The 13,268-nt window shown below is 36.9% G+C and overlaps 1 protein-coding gene across 4 annotated transcripts in view; it reads right to left on the reverse strand.

The window, feature by feature from the left end:
- The window catches only part of WARS2 (tryptophanyl tRNA synthetase 2, mitochondrial), a 51,769-nt gene that overhangs the window by 12,826 nt on the left and 25,675 nt on the right, over window positions 1–13,268 (reverse strand). For all 4 annotated transcript variants that reach the window (XR_014318431.1, XR_014318432.1, XM_082771215.1 and 1 more), the window contains 3 exons: window positions 4,784–4,864; window positions 3,007–3,092; window positions 403–521 (listed from right to left, as the gene is read on the reverse strand). Coding sequence is in view for 2 of the 4 variants with exons in the window: in XM_082771215.1 (XP_082627341.1) it covers window positions 403–521; window positions 3,007–3,092; window positions 4,784–4,864 (286 nt within the window). In the remaining 2 variants the exon portion in view is untranslated. The remainder of the gene's footprint in view (window positions 1–402; window positions 522–3,006; window positions 3,093–4,783; window positions 4,865–13,268) is intronic.

The following is a 13,268-nucleotide window of genomic DNA, read 5'->3' on the forward strand; positions in this document are numbered from 1 at the left end:
CACACTTGAGCACTTTTTGAACACTGTAGCAATAAACCTACGAGCTATTTAGCATGCTTAATGTAAATATTACCATTCAGAAACTACAGAATTCTGCTTGCAAGGGGTCTTATCTTGTTCTTTAAACATCTCCTGAACTAGCAACATATAGGAGAGACCCTCAATGCATACATTTCTCTACCAAGGCCTTGTAAAGACTTATGTCCATTTTGGTAGTTCATTTTCATAGCCGCTAGTCTTTTGCTGTCAGTTTTTCCCTTGTCAACCATTTTAGCATCAGAGAATTCTCTTTTCCTTGTACCTGAAACTGTTCCCACAATATTTAAATCCATCCTCAGCCTTGAAGTGCAATTTAGGGGGTAAATAAATAAATAAATAAATAAAACACCAAGACCAGCTCACTTAAAATGGCTTTGGGCACAGGAAAGAATTCTCCGTATTTCTTGTTGAAATGTTGTGCTATATCTTGGGCTAGTTCCAGGTGCAGGACTTGATCTTCTCCAACAGGAACATGTGTCGACCTTTTAATAAAAGACAGATACAGGAAATTCAGCAAAGCTCTGTGGTTCTGCTGAAATGTTACTCAAGACTGTCACAGCTCCTGCCATGACTAAGAGCCAGACTAAGCCAAACACACAGTCCCAGCTAGATATAGGTGCTGTGTGGACAAGATCCCGAACAGACTGCATCCCAGTGTGAATCTGCTTTCTGTGCTAAACGGAAGCACAATTCCAAGGGTAAAAATATTTTTTTTTCACAAAAACACATATAGTAAAGAAACCAGTGAGAGCAAATAATTAAACTCAGCTCAAAGAAAGGTTTTTGTCGTATCTCCTGCTGTCTCTTTAGAGATCAAAGAGCATGTGTTAGAGTGTGTGAACAAAGCAAGAAAGATCTGCAAGGCATAAAGTCCAACCTTGCCTTGTCAAATCTCAGGAAGACATAACTGTTGTTGAGAAGTTAGTACTATGAATTTACCAAGGGAAGGAAAGAAGAGAGTGGTTCTTCCTCATGGGTCATGATTTTATAAATATCACGTGGGCCAGCATTTCTACTACCATAAGTGTTATCTTTCCTAGATTAGGGCTGTTAGGATCAAAGGATCATTTGATCTTCTGATCTTCTGTACTGAGCTCCATAGCTTGAATGAAATTCTGGAGGAAAATATAATCTGCGTCTGAGGACATGAGGAGGTGAAGAATCCATTACTTCCCCTGGTGATTCTTTCCCACAGTTAATCATACTCGCTAAAAATATATATGATTCTTTAGATGAGGCTGACTTGAAATTTTGCCAGCTTTTGATTACTCTTCCCTCCTCCAAGCAGATTTTTTTTTCTAACGCTTGCAGGGTATTCAGCTCTGAATCCTGGATACGTTCCAGTGTAAGAAAGTTCACTACGCATCTTTCAAGTTCCCAGAAAAATTCAGTTCAACACGGTACTTCTTCCTTCCGATTCTGAATTACTGGGCAGACATCCAGGAATCAATTTGTCCACCTTTATCCCCCACCAAATAGTCAGCAAAGCAACCTAAAAACAGTTACAGTAGCCAATAGGAAATCACAGTGGCCTACAACTAACAGAAAGAAAATCAGTTACTATAATCAATATACTTTAAGCAGGTCAAAAGAAATGTTTCCATATGCCAAAATGGTTCCATATTCACAAAGTTTGCCACTAAACAGAAAACATATTGTTTTTATAAATGTCTCTGCATGATTCTTTGCCTTTTCCCTTGCTGCTTTTTTAATATTTCTGTCCTGTTGCTATTTTTATTCCTTTCTGTCATATATTTACCTTCTGTCCATTTTCCTTTTTCTTTGATCCTTGGTTCATCTGAATTAGTACTGTTTATCCCCTTCTCCTGTTCTTAATTCTTCTTCGTGACTGCTGTTCCCTTCCTGTGTTTCCATTTCTCCCTTATTCTTGTTCCCTATATTATGCTTTTACATTAAAACATTTCTTATTAAAAATACTATCCGAAACTTCTTCAAAGAGATATTGTTTCTCTTTCACTTCCCTGTTTTGCACTCTGTCTGGACAACCTGCTGTTAATACACATGGTAGCAAACAAAACACAGACTTCACTAAAGAATGATGAATCACATGATCTTATTAGAGATGGAAGAGGCATACATGGTTGAAATTAATCAATCAAAGCAAGGTAATTTCTGATAATGTTGTCTACATTTCACCCTACAGTACTGCTTGACAATCAAATGGGTCTCAATATATAAAAGATTATTTTAATGTTAAAATTCTAATTCTTCCTTTTGATTCCTTCCCATTATTTTTAGTTAAATTTCAAATTAATTAGAAATATCATCTACTGATCTTCCTATGTTACTGTCTTCCCCTACTAATGATTACTTAGGATTAAATTTCTCTAGATATGTTTTTCTGGTTAACAACTCACAAATCTTAGTTATTTTGTCTTTATAGTTCTGCATATAACTTCAGTATTCCAGCAAATATTCACAACTTCACTTCAAAAAAATTCAAAGTACATACACTTGAAACATAAAAATAATTAATGCACAGCGAAATACTTCTGACATTTACTTATGGAGACAGTTTAAAACATATGAAATATAACCAGGCATGACAGTGTACAGCAAGCTTCAACAGCTAGGTTCTATAGAACTTGCACTGCATGAAATAAAGCATAACTACTTGAAAAAGAAAAGATATGTACAAATGTGTGTGAATATGTAATATCTATAATTAAAATCTGTGTGCTATAATTTCCCAAGAGTCGTTCTGAGATTGACTGGCTTTTTTTTTGTTTTGTTTTGTTTTGTTTACAGTCATGTCTTTTGCTTTCAACCTAAGCTAGATTTAAACTGGCCACTGTAGAGGGAAAAAGTTGTCATCCATTTCCAATCTTCTGATCTAATCACACCCAGCTCCCCACTTAGTAAGTTAGCATGTTGACCTGATGAACATTCATTCATTTTAAAGCAGATGAACAGACATTGCCCATGGGCTCACATTATGACTCTTACTTGTACAGCAAAATATCTGCTGCTTGAAGCACAGGGTAAGTCAACAAACCAACAGTTCCACCATTACTCTGACTGGCACGCTTCATCTGTTTGGACAAGAAAAACAAAAATAAATCACCTTTTTAGCTAACAGTATAAAAGTCCATGATTTTAATTAATTAGAGCTCCAACTAATTTGTGTGTTTCAGCGGTAGTGCTCATTCATCGTGTAACTCTATAGAAAAGTGTGTCATGTAAAATCTGCTCTTTGTGAATACACACATACCATTTTATGTTTGATATGCATTTTCCTACACTGCTCTAATATTGTAGTAGGAAGAGAATACAGGCTTATGCTTGCTTTCTGACCTACTAACCAAACGTTTACAAACAAAAAACGGTCAGGTTGGTTATTACACTTATTATGATAACCCCTACTTTTTAAATAGCATTTTCAGCTGTACATTTTTGAAATACTTTATAGTGTAAATATAAAAAGGCATTAACCACCTGCATTTCAGTGACCAGAGATCAATATGCAGTGATCGCAGTCACCAGGAGGGCCAGTGACAACCCAGAACTACAGAGGCAGGGTCCAGTGTTCTCTCCATTAGTTCACATTGCCCCACACAAACCAGCTTCTGTCCTGAAGTCTTTTACCACTCCAGGATATTGGTCACTGAAACCAAGATATTCCAGCTAAAGATACTCAGTATGTTATAGCAGCAGCATATCTACTTTTTGTTTTTAACCATAGTTAACTACACTAAAACTCTACAACCTAAGTGATTTCATTAAGAGGAAAATATCTTTCATTTTTTCCTCACCCTATCACACAGATTCTCTCTTCATCCCCACGAAATCTACTCTGCAAAACCTAGCACCTGTAACACCTATCTGTAGATTTGGAAAGCCAATACAGTTAAAGTAGGACTTAAGAGTTTAACTTTAGAACCTCAGGTTTAAAAAGGTTGGCTTTAATCTATGCCACGCATTAACGCTGGTTGCTGTATTTAAGTTTTACTGTTTTTATTTAATTAAGAAGAAAAACAGGAAAAAAAAGAAAACATCTGGAGGTATTTAGGACTGCTCTGAACTCTGCAAGCCAAACTGCTCTTAAGATTTTTTCCCCCTTTTTTGATACTTCTCTCTCCTGCCGTTTGGTTTTTCTGCCTACTAAATGCCAAATAAAATCCAAGGAAATTAAATGCAAGAATGCAGTTGATACAGTAATGCTGATACAGTACCAAGATTAAGATGAGCATGGAACTTGTAAAGGCAAACATTCAAGGTGCATTAACTTTATCATTTGGCACACTTTTAATATTTATAATTTCTATACTCCTCTCCCAGCAAATGTTTCTTTTGCATCCTCTTCTATAAAATCTACAGAACAGCCACCTCCCTTTATGGAACTCCTTAATAAGCAAGGCTTCCACTACAAAATCTTGTACTTTTCTGCATTATTAAACAAACATTGAAACAAGTCCTTTTTTTTAAAAAAAAAAAATCAGTTTAATAAAACTAATTAAACAACTCTTCCATCTGGTACAGCTTTTGCTAGTCTCTGCCAAAAATATTATCCTGTAGTTTCTAACAGGAACACATTCACTGATAGCAACAGACATGAAAATACGCATTTTCCTCTTTCCACCATATGACTAGAGAATTGTTTAACCCAAAAGCAAGGACAACCAAGATACAGTTGGTACTTCACAGATAACAAATATTTCAAGGACAAAAATTCTACTGAATTCCCACACATTTCCTTTCAACTTATTAAATGGTTCATAAATACCTTCCACTGGGGCAAGCGTAGTAAACGTGGCACATTAGTTATGCACCCAAGAATCCAGGCAAGTTCTGCATGCTCAGGGACCTGGAAGTAAAAAGTCAGAATGTATTTTATTCTTCTGCATTTATATGTGTATTTCCTTGAAATCAAAATAGATAAACAATATCAAAGATTAGAAAATCATTTATTTTTGTCATTTTTTTCACTGAGGTCAGCAGTGACAAGCTAACTTAAAGGCTTAGGCCATTTCTGTGGGCAATCCAGGAAGCCCAGTAAGAAAACCAGGGCAGTAGATACAGCACTGAGAACAGGTACACCATGACATAGCTCAGGTGAAGATCAGGGGCCACAGTCTGAGCTTAGGTGGAGACCCTGGGGCAATGGGCAGAAGGTGCATGGGTGGAGGGCCCTGGTGAGGTTTGTCAGGGCTTTCAGTGCACCAACAGGCCTTAATTACACTGCCACTGTCTGAGTAACAGTGATAACAGCAGAAGTTGTGTGTTGAACTTAGAGTATAGCCTGAATAGCGCATTAATTTGCCCCTCAGTTCAGCAGTCCTATCAAAACTAATACTTATTTAGAGGTGGAAGAGAAGGATCAGGCCCTTTTAAAAGATGAGAGAGAAAGAAGACCCTTTGTAATCTTGTACAACAAAGTCTTCATTTAACCTTCTGGGGAAAATGTCACAACAGTGAAATTTTAATAGTTTCAGAAACACATTAGACAGAGTGATATTCCTTTCTTCCTAAGAGGAAGACAATCTACAGACCAAGACAAGAAACACGCTGTGCAGCAACCTATGCTGGATGAATCCACATTTAGATTTTTGACATACATCCCTCAGCTTTTGCATATTCAATATTAATTTCAGGATTTATAAAAAACAGGCAAGCTTTGCTGATACATACTCTGTTCTTTAACATCTTTCTAGCCATTTTGATCTGTTGCTAGTTAGCTATAAGATAAAAAGAAAAAAAAAAAACAAAAAAAAAACAAACCAAGGTGATCTGTATTCTGCTCCTTTGCTTACAAATTTTATTCGCTCCTTTCAATATTGGCAGGTTTGGACGTTTAAAAGCATGCTAACCATCTCGAAGGTGTTCAAAGCGTTATGCTCACAATATGATACAACCTCCCAGATGGAAGGCAGTAAGAAATGTTTGTTAACAAGTAAGAACTTGCATTGTTAATGGCAATTCCTTTGTTGTCACGTTTTATATTAAGTCATTTCCTAGCTAACAGTCATTAGACTGTTTTGGTTGCCAATGCTGCATAAAGGTATCTGACCTCAAGGCAAAATCCCAGTGAGAGATATGAAGTATTTCTGGTTGATTTTTTTTTCTCTCTCTCTTTTAATTTCCTCATGCTTATATGACTTGCTATTTTCTGTGCACAAGACAAAGTGCATCAAGATGCACCAAATGTATCTTCTGCAAGACACAAGGAGTAAACTGAGCTGCATAGAAAATACTAAGCCCAGACTCCTATTTCATCTAGGAGGAATCACCATCTGGTTCAAAGTGGTTTCTCATTCCTTTCTTCTAGTCACGGATAAAGAGAAGATGGTGCTCTGTTGCACTTGTGTTGACAAGGACTCCCTTTAAAACTATGCAGTCATTGATCTGACTCTGTCAGACGTTGCTTCCACAGCCAAGACTGCATGTGTGTTTCATTGCATCAGGGGCTTTGACATTACATCAGTTACCAAAACACCAAGTGATCTAAACAGCATTTGTTGAGTTGATTCCACAGTTCTGGGTTCCTGCAAGCTATATTTGCTTCTAAACTTCAAAAGCAACCCAGTCTTTTCCTAAGCAAGGCTAGGAGAGTTCTGAATACTGTGAAGAAAAAGACTGATGAAAAGGGGAGAAAATATAAAAGAATGCACAGTAGGGTAGAGATTTCAGCTAGAAAAAAATTATGTACTGGAGCCTAATGGGTTAACGTTCATCACCCAAATTGCAGTAATTGACTGTGAATCAAGAGGTACTAGGCCTAAACCACAAATCATTTGTCAGACTAAATCACAGTTTAAGCTACTGTGTTTTACTTGGCAAGAGGGACAGGTAATTTGTGCATTGGTCGGTCACTGTGCACCAGTTGAAATGTGATTTCTCAAGCTACAGTACTCTACCACTTTGAGTTGTACAACTACAAAGTTGTATACAGATACAAAGAAACTGTAAGGTGATACGTATATGATATCAGTAAAACAAAGGCCCAGTCACCTCTGCCTTTCTGGCACTGAGCAATAGCAATAGATTGTCTCTTGGACAAGCTCTGTTAGCCTCCTGCCTCCTCTCTCTCCCCACCACCATTCTGTTTAAAAATCTGACTGAAGGTCTGCATTAAGCAACCAAAACATAGGAACATTATGAAATATCATACTGGATCATAGCAGAGGTACCTGTAGCCAAGCACTCGTTTCCAAGAGTGGAAACAAGAAATGCAATTTAGAGAGCACATATGAGCCCATCACTTCCTGCAGTATCTTTCCCCTCATATTTCACCAGCATTCACAACAGTTGTACTAGGGAAAATCAGAAGCTATCGTCTATGGCCTAGTCTCATTAGTATCCATGTTCCCCATGAATGGGCCTATTGCCTTCTTGAACCTCCGGTACTACCCACTCCACAACCTCACACAGCAACAAGTTCCAGAGGTTCAAACCTGGTGGGTAAAATACTTTCATTTATCCACTAAATTCTCATTACTAGTTGTAAATGCCACCTACTTCTTGTATTGCACAATTCAACAATTCCACAAGACTTTATTGAGTTGTGACTAAGTTCAACACTGCGTAAGGGTTTACACTACTTTTAGGTAGATGCTTTACTTTGTATTTCAAGCTCTTCTGCCACCAGTGTGCCTACCTAATCTTGTTTTATGAATCCTCTTGGTGTTCTTTTCCCCTGCCATAGCATTTAACAAACCAAAAAGAGCTCAGCATTGCCCACAAACTTGGGCAATCCCTTTTCTTTGGGAAAGGGATTTTCTGGACTACTGAGGTGTTTGAGTGGTGCTACATATTTTATATTTTTAAAAATATACATATATATGTTCGTTTTTTAAAATACTACCTCCAAGATGGAGGTAGCTTTCACACTTTTTTTAATATATTTTTGACAATTGGACTTCACTTTCAGCTAGCTCTCTTTCTTGAAATTGAGCATTTGTGTACTTTATTTCATTTGATCTCTCCAACTACAATGGTGCCTAGTACTGATAGGACTCCACTAAAACATCCTGATCTAGATAGGTCTTCTGCATCAACAAAAACAAACCGAGAATGGCATCATTTCTCATGGATTTTAAAACTAGGAAGCATCATCTGTTGCATCCAAAAATGCTACCAGTATGCCTTTTATAAAGCTTTTACATGGATAGTTGAACTGTAATAATACTGCTTCCTGTCCTAAATATTCAGCTTCTCTAATCAATAATTGGAGGACTAATTGTCTAGTAAATCCTCTATTTATTGTTTCCCTGGCAGTGACAACTATTTTGCATTTTGTAGTTTTCACAAACAAGTTTAAGCAGATCCGTACACTGAATTCTGCTTTTTAGACAGCCCAAATCTCACCCTTTGCTTCTCTCTGTAAATACATTGTTTCCACCCATTTTCTGTTCTTCCCTCTTGCCCATTTTAATGCAGTTTTCCTTCCTAATCCTTTAAAAGTCTGTAAAACCCATCAACATTTCTCAAAGGGTCAAGATGGTCATCTCTCTGCTATTACCAGCAACACATTTCCTCCTTCAATTTCCATTGCATTACGCATCCCCCACGACTGGCTTGCTAATCACTACTCAAAGAGTTATTTCCAGAACAAACGACTGACATTCCTTCCTCATGGCCCAACACACTCCATTCTGCAGTCAGGTTTTATTATTATTATTAATTATTATTTTAAAACCACACTTTTAACAAAGGTTACCACTTACAAGTGGTAATGCACCGTTAGCTAGAAGGTACAGAGATCTCCGTTTCTTCGTTTGGCTAAGTACCTTGCTCCTTACTCTTCATAAATAGCTTCTTAATTGTTCACTTGTGCAGCCACTCAACATTACTAAACTTAGATCACAATTTACGCTTGGAACATCTCTGGAGTGCTATATGCTGAAGTACAACCTCAGGGCTTCTCCCTGCAGATGTACTACTTAGCTCTTGACCCCAGCTATTCCCTTATTACTGCTATCCCCTGGCCACAGCCAGAGTTGATGACATGGAAAACCAATAGCAACTTTGAGTCCAAGTAATTCTAGATGGCTTTTTATGCTGAAACATACAGCTGAGGAGAAGAGCAAGCTACGAGATTCAGGAACAGAGGGAAAGGCATGGATTCTGCAAGCAGACAGGAAAATAGGCAGCTTGGTAACAATGGTACCGAGCTTTCTGATGCTTATTACACAAAGTTTTGTGTCAGCAGCTGAAGAGGCTTCCTGCAAACAGAGATTCACTGTTTCATTTTGAAGACGGATTTCCTCAAGTTGCAACCTATGCCCTTCTTTATAAGGGACTTCAGACTTGCTGCATGTCTGCTATGTGGAAGCAGCTTCCCATCAGCAATGTAACCTCATTATGATCTACATTTTAAATGGGTACAAAGTTTCAAAGATTAGTTTTTGACAGCGCAGAAGACAAATAAACAGGTCTGGAAAGATATTTTGTATAGTTGTGTACTAAAAAAGTGGGGACAGAAGACAGAACACTTCCTAAACTACAAAAGAGAGAAAACATTTTTGAGGATTTTTGTCTCATCTAGACATACCAGTTAGTGTTTCTAAGAAATTCAATAGGCCTTTTATAACAAAGTTCTCCCCACATTTGTTTTTCTACAAGAAGTAAGATTTTATTAATGCCTAAGAATGCAAGCACTATGTTCAAGATGCTTGTTAATGCATGTTTATATTATACAGTTAGAAAGAATAATGGAGCCATGAACAAGACAAATTAGACTGCTCTTGAATTAAGTGCACATAGCAACTGAAGCACCCAGTGAGAAACTCTTATGACAGAAAATTTAACATGACATCCCAAATTCCCATTCAAAGAAACAATTGTAGCATGGGTGAAATAAGTTCACGGTTACAAAGGCAGTGTCTCACTTAAAGAACATAAGTCAAGCAACATAGAAAATTGTGGGGGAGGGATGGTTAGCTATTGCTGGCAAATCCATCGGTATTTACAGCTTTCATTACCACCAATTTAATAATTTACCCTCATTTATATTTGATTAAAACTTACAGAAATAGGATCGGGCTCCTCTTTCCCCCAAAATCTCATCAAGAATAACCCTGCCAGAGGGTTAAAGAAGACTCATTTCGTCCAGACAATCTTTTTCTTCCCTTTATTCAATACCAAATGAACTTATTTTCAAAACATTTTTCCAGTTGAACCCACAATACTGTCTGAGTAATCAGTTTGGTGTGTCCAGAAGATTGGTGGAGAGGAACGTATAAACAGCTACATCCTAGTATGAAATAAACCAGGTAAATTACAGAAGAGAAAAGCCAAAACCAAAACAAACAAACAAAAAAACCCCACACTACTAAACCATAACTTTTCTTTCTGCTGAGCACTGGTTATGTCTAACTCAGTCCTATGAGGGAGAAAACACAGGGATGAGAGAAGCAGAATAATATGCTAAATTAGTTACATACTTCCTCTTATGACAGGAAGTTTTCAATGGACTATGGCAAACTAATGGACTTTAATGAATTTATAAGCCCTGATGCAATGGAAGCTTTTAAGGCCCTCTGAAAATTGGACAAGAATCTATTCAAACTCTGCCCACAAAACAAAGCAGCTGGATATTTCTGGAATATAATAGCAGTGCAACTGTTAGTGCACACATTTAAATTGTCGTATTTTGGCTTTTGGAGTTAGGGCTAAGACAAATTGGCAAATTCCCACCTCCAAGAGTTACTGCTTCAATTTGCTTGCACATTGCAAGAATACTGCAGCTAATTATACTTAAAAAAAATAAATCACCCCATCCAGAAGGCTGAAAACTGCAATTTTCCACCCAGAAATTGAAAGTTAAGTTGTCCAGAAACTCACAGGACTTCTCAGAGAAGTGTTAGTGCAGCATATCAACCTTTGCCTGCTGAATCGACTCTGATAGAATTCTAGTTTCTATTGGGACATTTTGCATGTGTGGATGAGGATAGGTAGGTGGACAGGAAGAACAGCCTGGGACCACATAAAAGCAACAGCAGTTTCTAAAATCGTTTTGACTGTGAAGCAGATGAGATACAAGATGGTTATGGGTAAGAACTGAAATGTGCATTGTATCTACCAGGAATCAGAGAAAATGGGTTATACCCTTTAAGCTTACCATGTGTGCAGATTGCTTAGTCTTCTTTTCTTCCCTGTAGTGCTTTTTGGTTTTAGTAAAAAAATTCCCTGTTTTATGAAAGATGACTGTTACAGCTTTTTATCAGTTATGGTACAATTTAAGGAACATATTTATTCTTTTTTATAGTATTTTTAGGATACATTGTGTAAGTCATTATTCTGCTAACTTCCATTTTATGCCTGATAGGTAAAGGCAGCCACTGAAAGCGTATCCTGATATTATTTTCTCTACGAGCAAAGACAGTTTCATACATCTTGCAGCTGCACTCCAAATGAAAATTAATAATTCTGAAATATGCATTTATTTTTGTTTTTACAGATATTGTCACTCTTCTATGACTTGTCTTCCTACCTAAGAAAATGTAATTAAAAGAACTGCAATGAAAGATCTTCACTCACTAGGATTCCATTAGAGCATCCAAGATATTCCACAGTTGTCTCTTCCTAGTTAATTTAACTAGGTGTGCTTGTTTATAACCCTTCACAGACAGAGTGATTCCAAACACTACCCTAAATCTTCATCATTGTCTTCTAAATATTTTCAAGTTATCATCATCTATTCTTTCCAGCCACTATTTACCTAAGCTAGAGATCAAACTTGTATAAGGTAACATGGGTGTGGGAGGTATTCGGAGAACAGCTATATATGTAGACCAAATATTCAGACAGACATTCAATTTCTGTTTATGTATGTTACGGAAAACTGCAATTTACAAATGGTAGATTCTGAAGCATACACGCCTAATTTTCATCAAACTAGCACTGTGCATTTGTAGATAACCGAGCTATACACATGACAATTAAGAACAGATGCCATATGACCTCAAAGTAACACGACAGAAATCAGCCTATACAAAATTCCACTTACTTTTATTTCATTTTCCTTGCAAGGCACATCAAAGTTTGGGGACTCAAAGGCAACCTGTATCCTTATCACAACAGCACCTTTTGGATCTAGCGTAAATCTGAGAGCTATCAGTTCTCGCCACGCTATTTTCCCAGCAGTCAATTCATGTTTAATATTATTCAGCCTTCTGTCTCTTTCTTGCATTGGAATGGACGATAAAATGTGGGAAAACTTTGGAGGTATTTCAGATAGTTCTGGATTAGAGATTTGATCTGCATAAACCCTGCTGTAAATAAAAGACTACCGACAGTGAAACCCTTGCGAAATGCACATGCCTTTGGAGAAACAAAGTAATCAATATTTTTCTTCACATATGGCAAACATATTCCAGAGAAGCAACACAAACAGCAGAAAGAAAGAATAGAAAGAGTAGCTAAAATAAAACAAACCAAAAAACTCCTTCAGGGATTCTAGACCATTCTTCCTCATGTTGATTCAGAGAAAGTAAAAGGATACAGGAACATTTTCAATAGCAACTGCATGGTCAATTCCCTTAGTGGGAGCTTGCCATTATCAGCTTAGTTTTAAACTACAAGAATTTAATCGTTATTACTGCTACAGGATCAGGGTGTTTCCAGTCATTATTTGTAGCTGTTTTTAGTAATTAAACACAAAAGTTCATATTTCATAATCACGTCATTGTGTAGTGTTTACTGAAAAATGAACAGAAGCGTTAATCAGAAGTAACTGCAGTAACATTTCTGTGATCTACAGATTTTGTAATTTTCAAGATAGAACAGAAAATACAAGAATAATTGTGCTGTGCTAAGCTACTGAGAACTCTCTCTTTTAAATAGAAATCTGAACCGATAAAACAGAAAGCCATTTTGTCAAATCACCAAACACAAAAAACATTTCTCTATTTGCAGAGGGATTTTCTTTGCTTTTCTGCTGTCCTCTGAAAGTACGACCTACATCAGTATCCATCCAGTTTTGGTTACTTTGCTTTACACTTCAGCCAAATCTCTGTAAACAAAAATAGTCTTTTTTAAACTATCCTTGGGGACTGCTACAGTTGCTGAAAAGGAGAGGCCATCTCCTTTTCATCTCTCTTTTTAAAAACAAACAAACAAAACAAAACAAAAAGAAACAAAAACTAAGCAATTAGAAATCTAAAAAAGAAAATAAAATCAGGCAGTAAGCTTTCTTAATTAGCAATAACTGCAATCCATCTTACACCTTTGTTCTGAGGAACAATCATCTTAATATTATATCATTCCTT

Source organism: Aythya marila (assembly GCF_965140915.1).
Source record: "Aythya marila genome assembly, chromosome: 1".
Classification (NCBI taxonomy): domain Eukaryota; kingdom Metazoa; phylum Chordata; class Aves; order Anseriformes; family Anatidae; genus Aythya; species Aythya marila.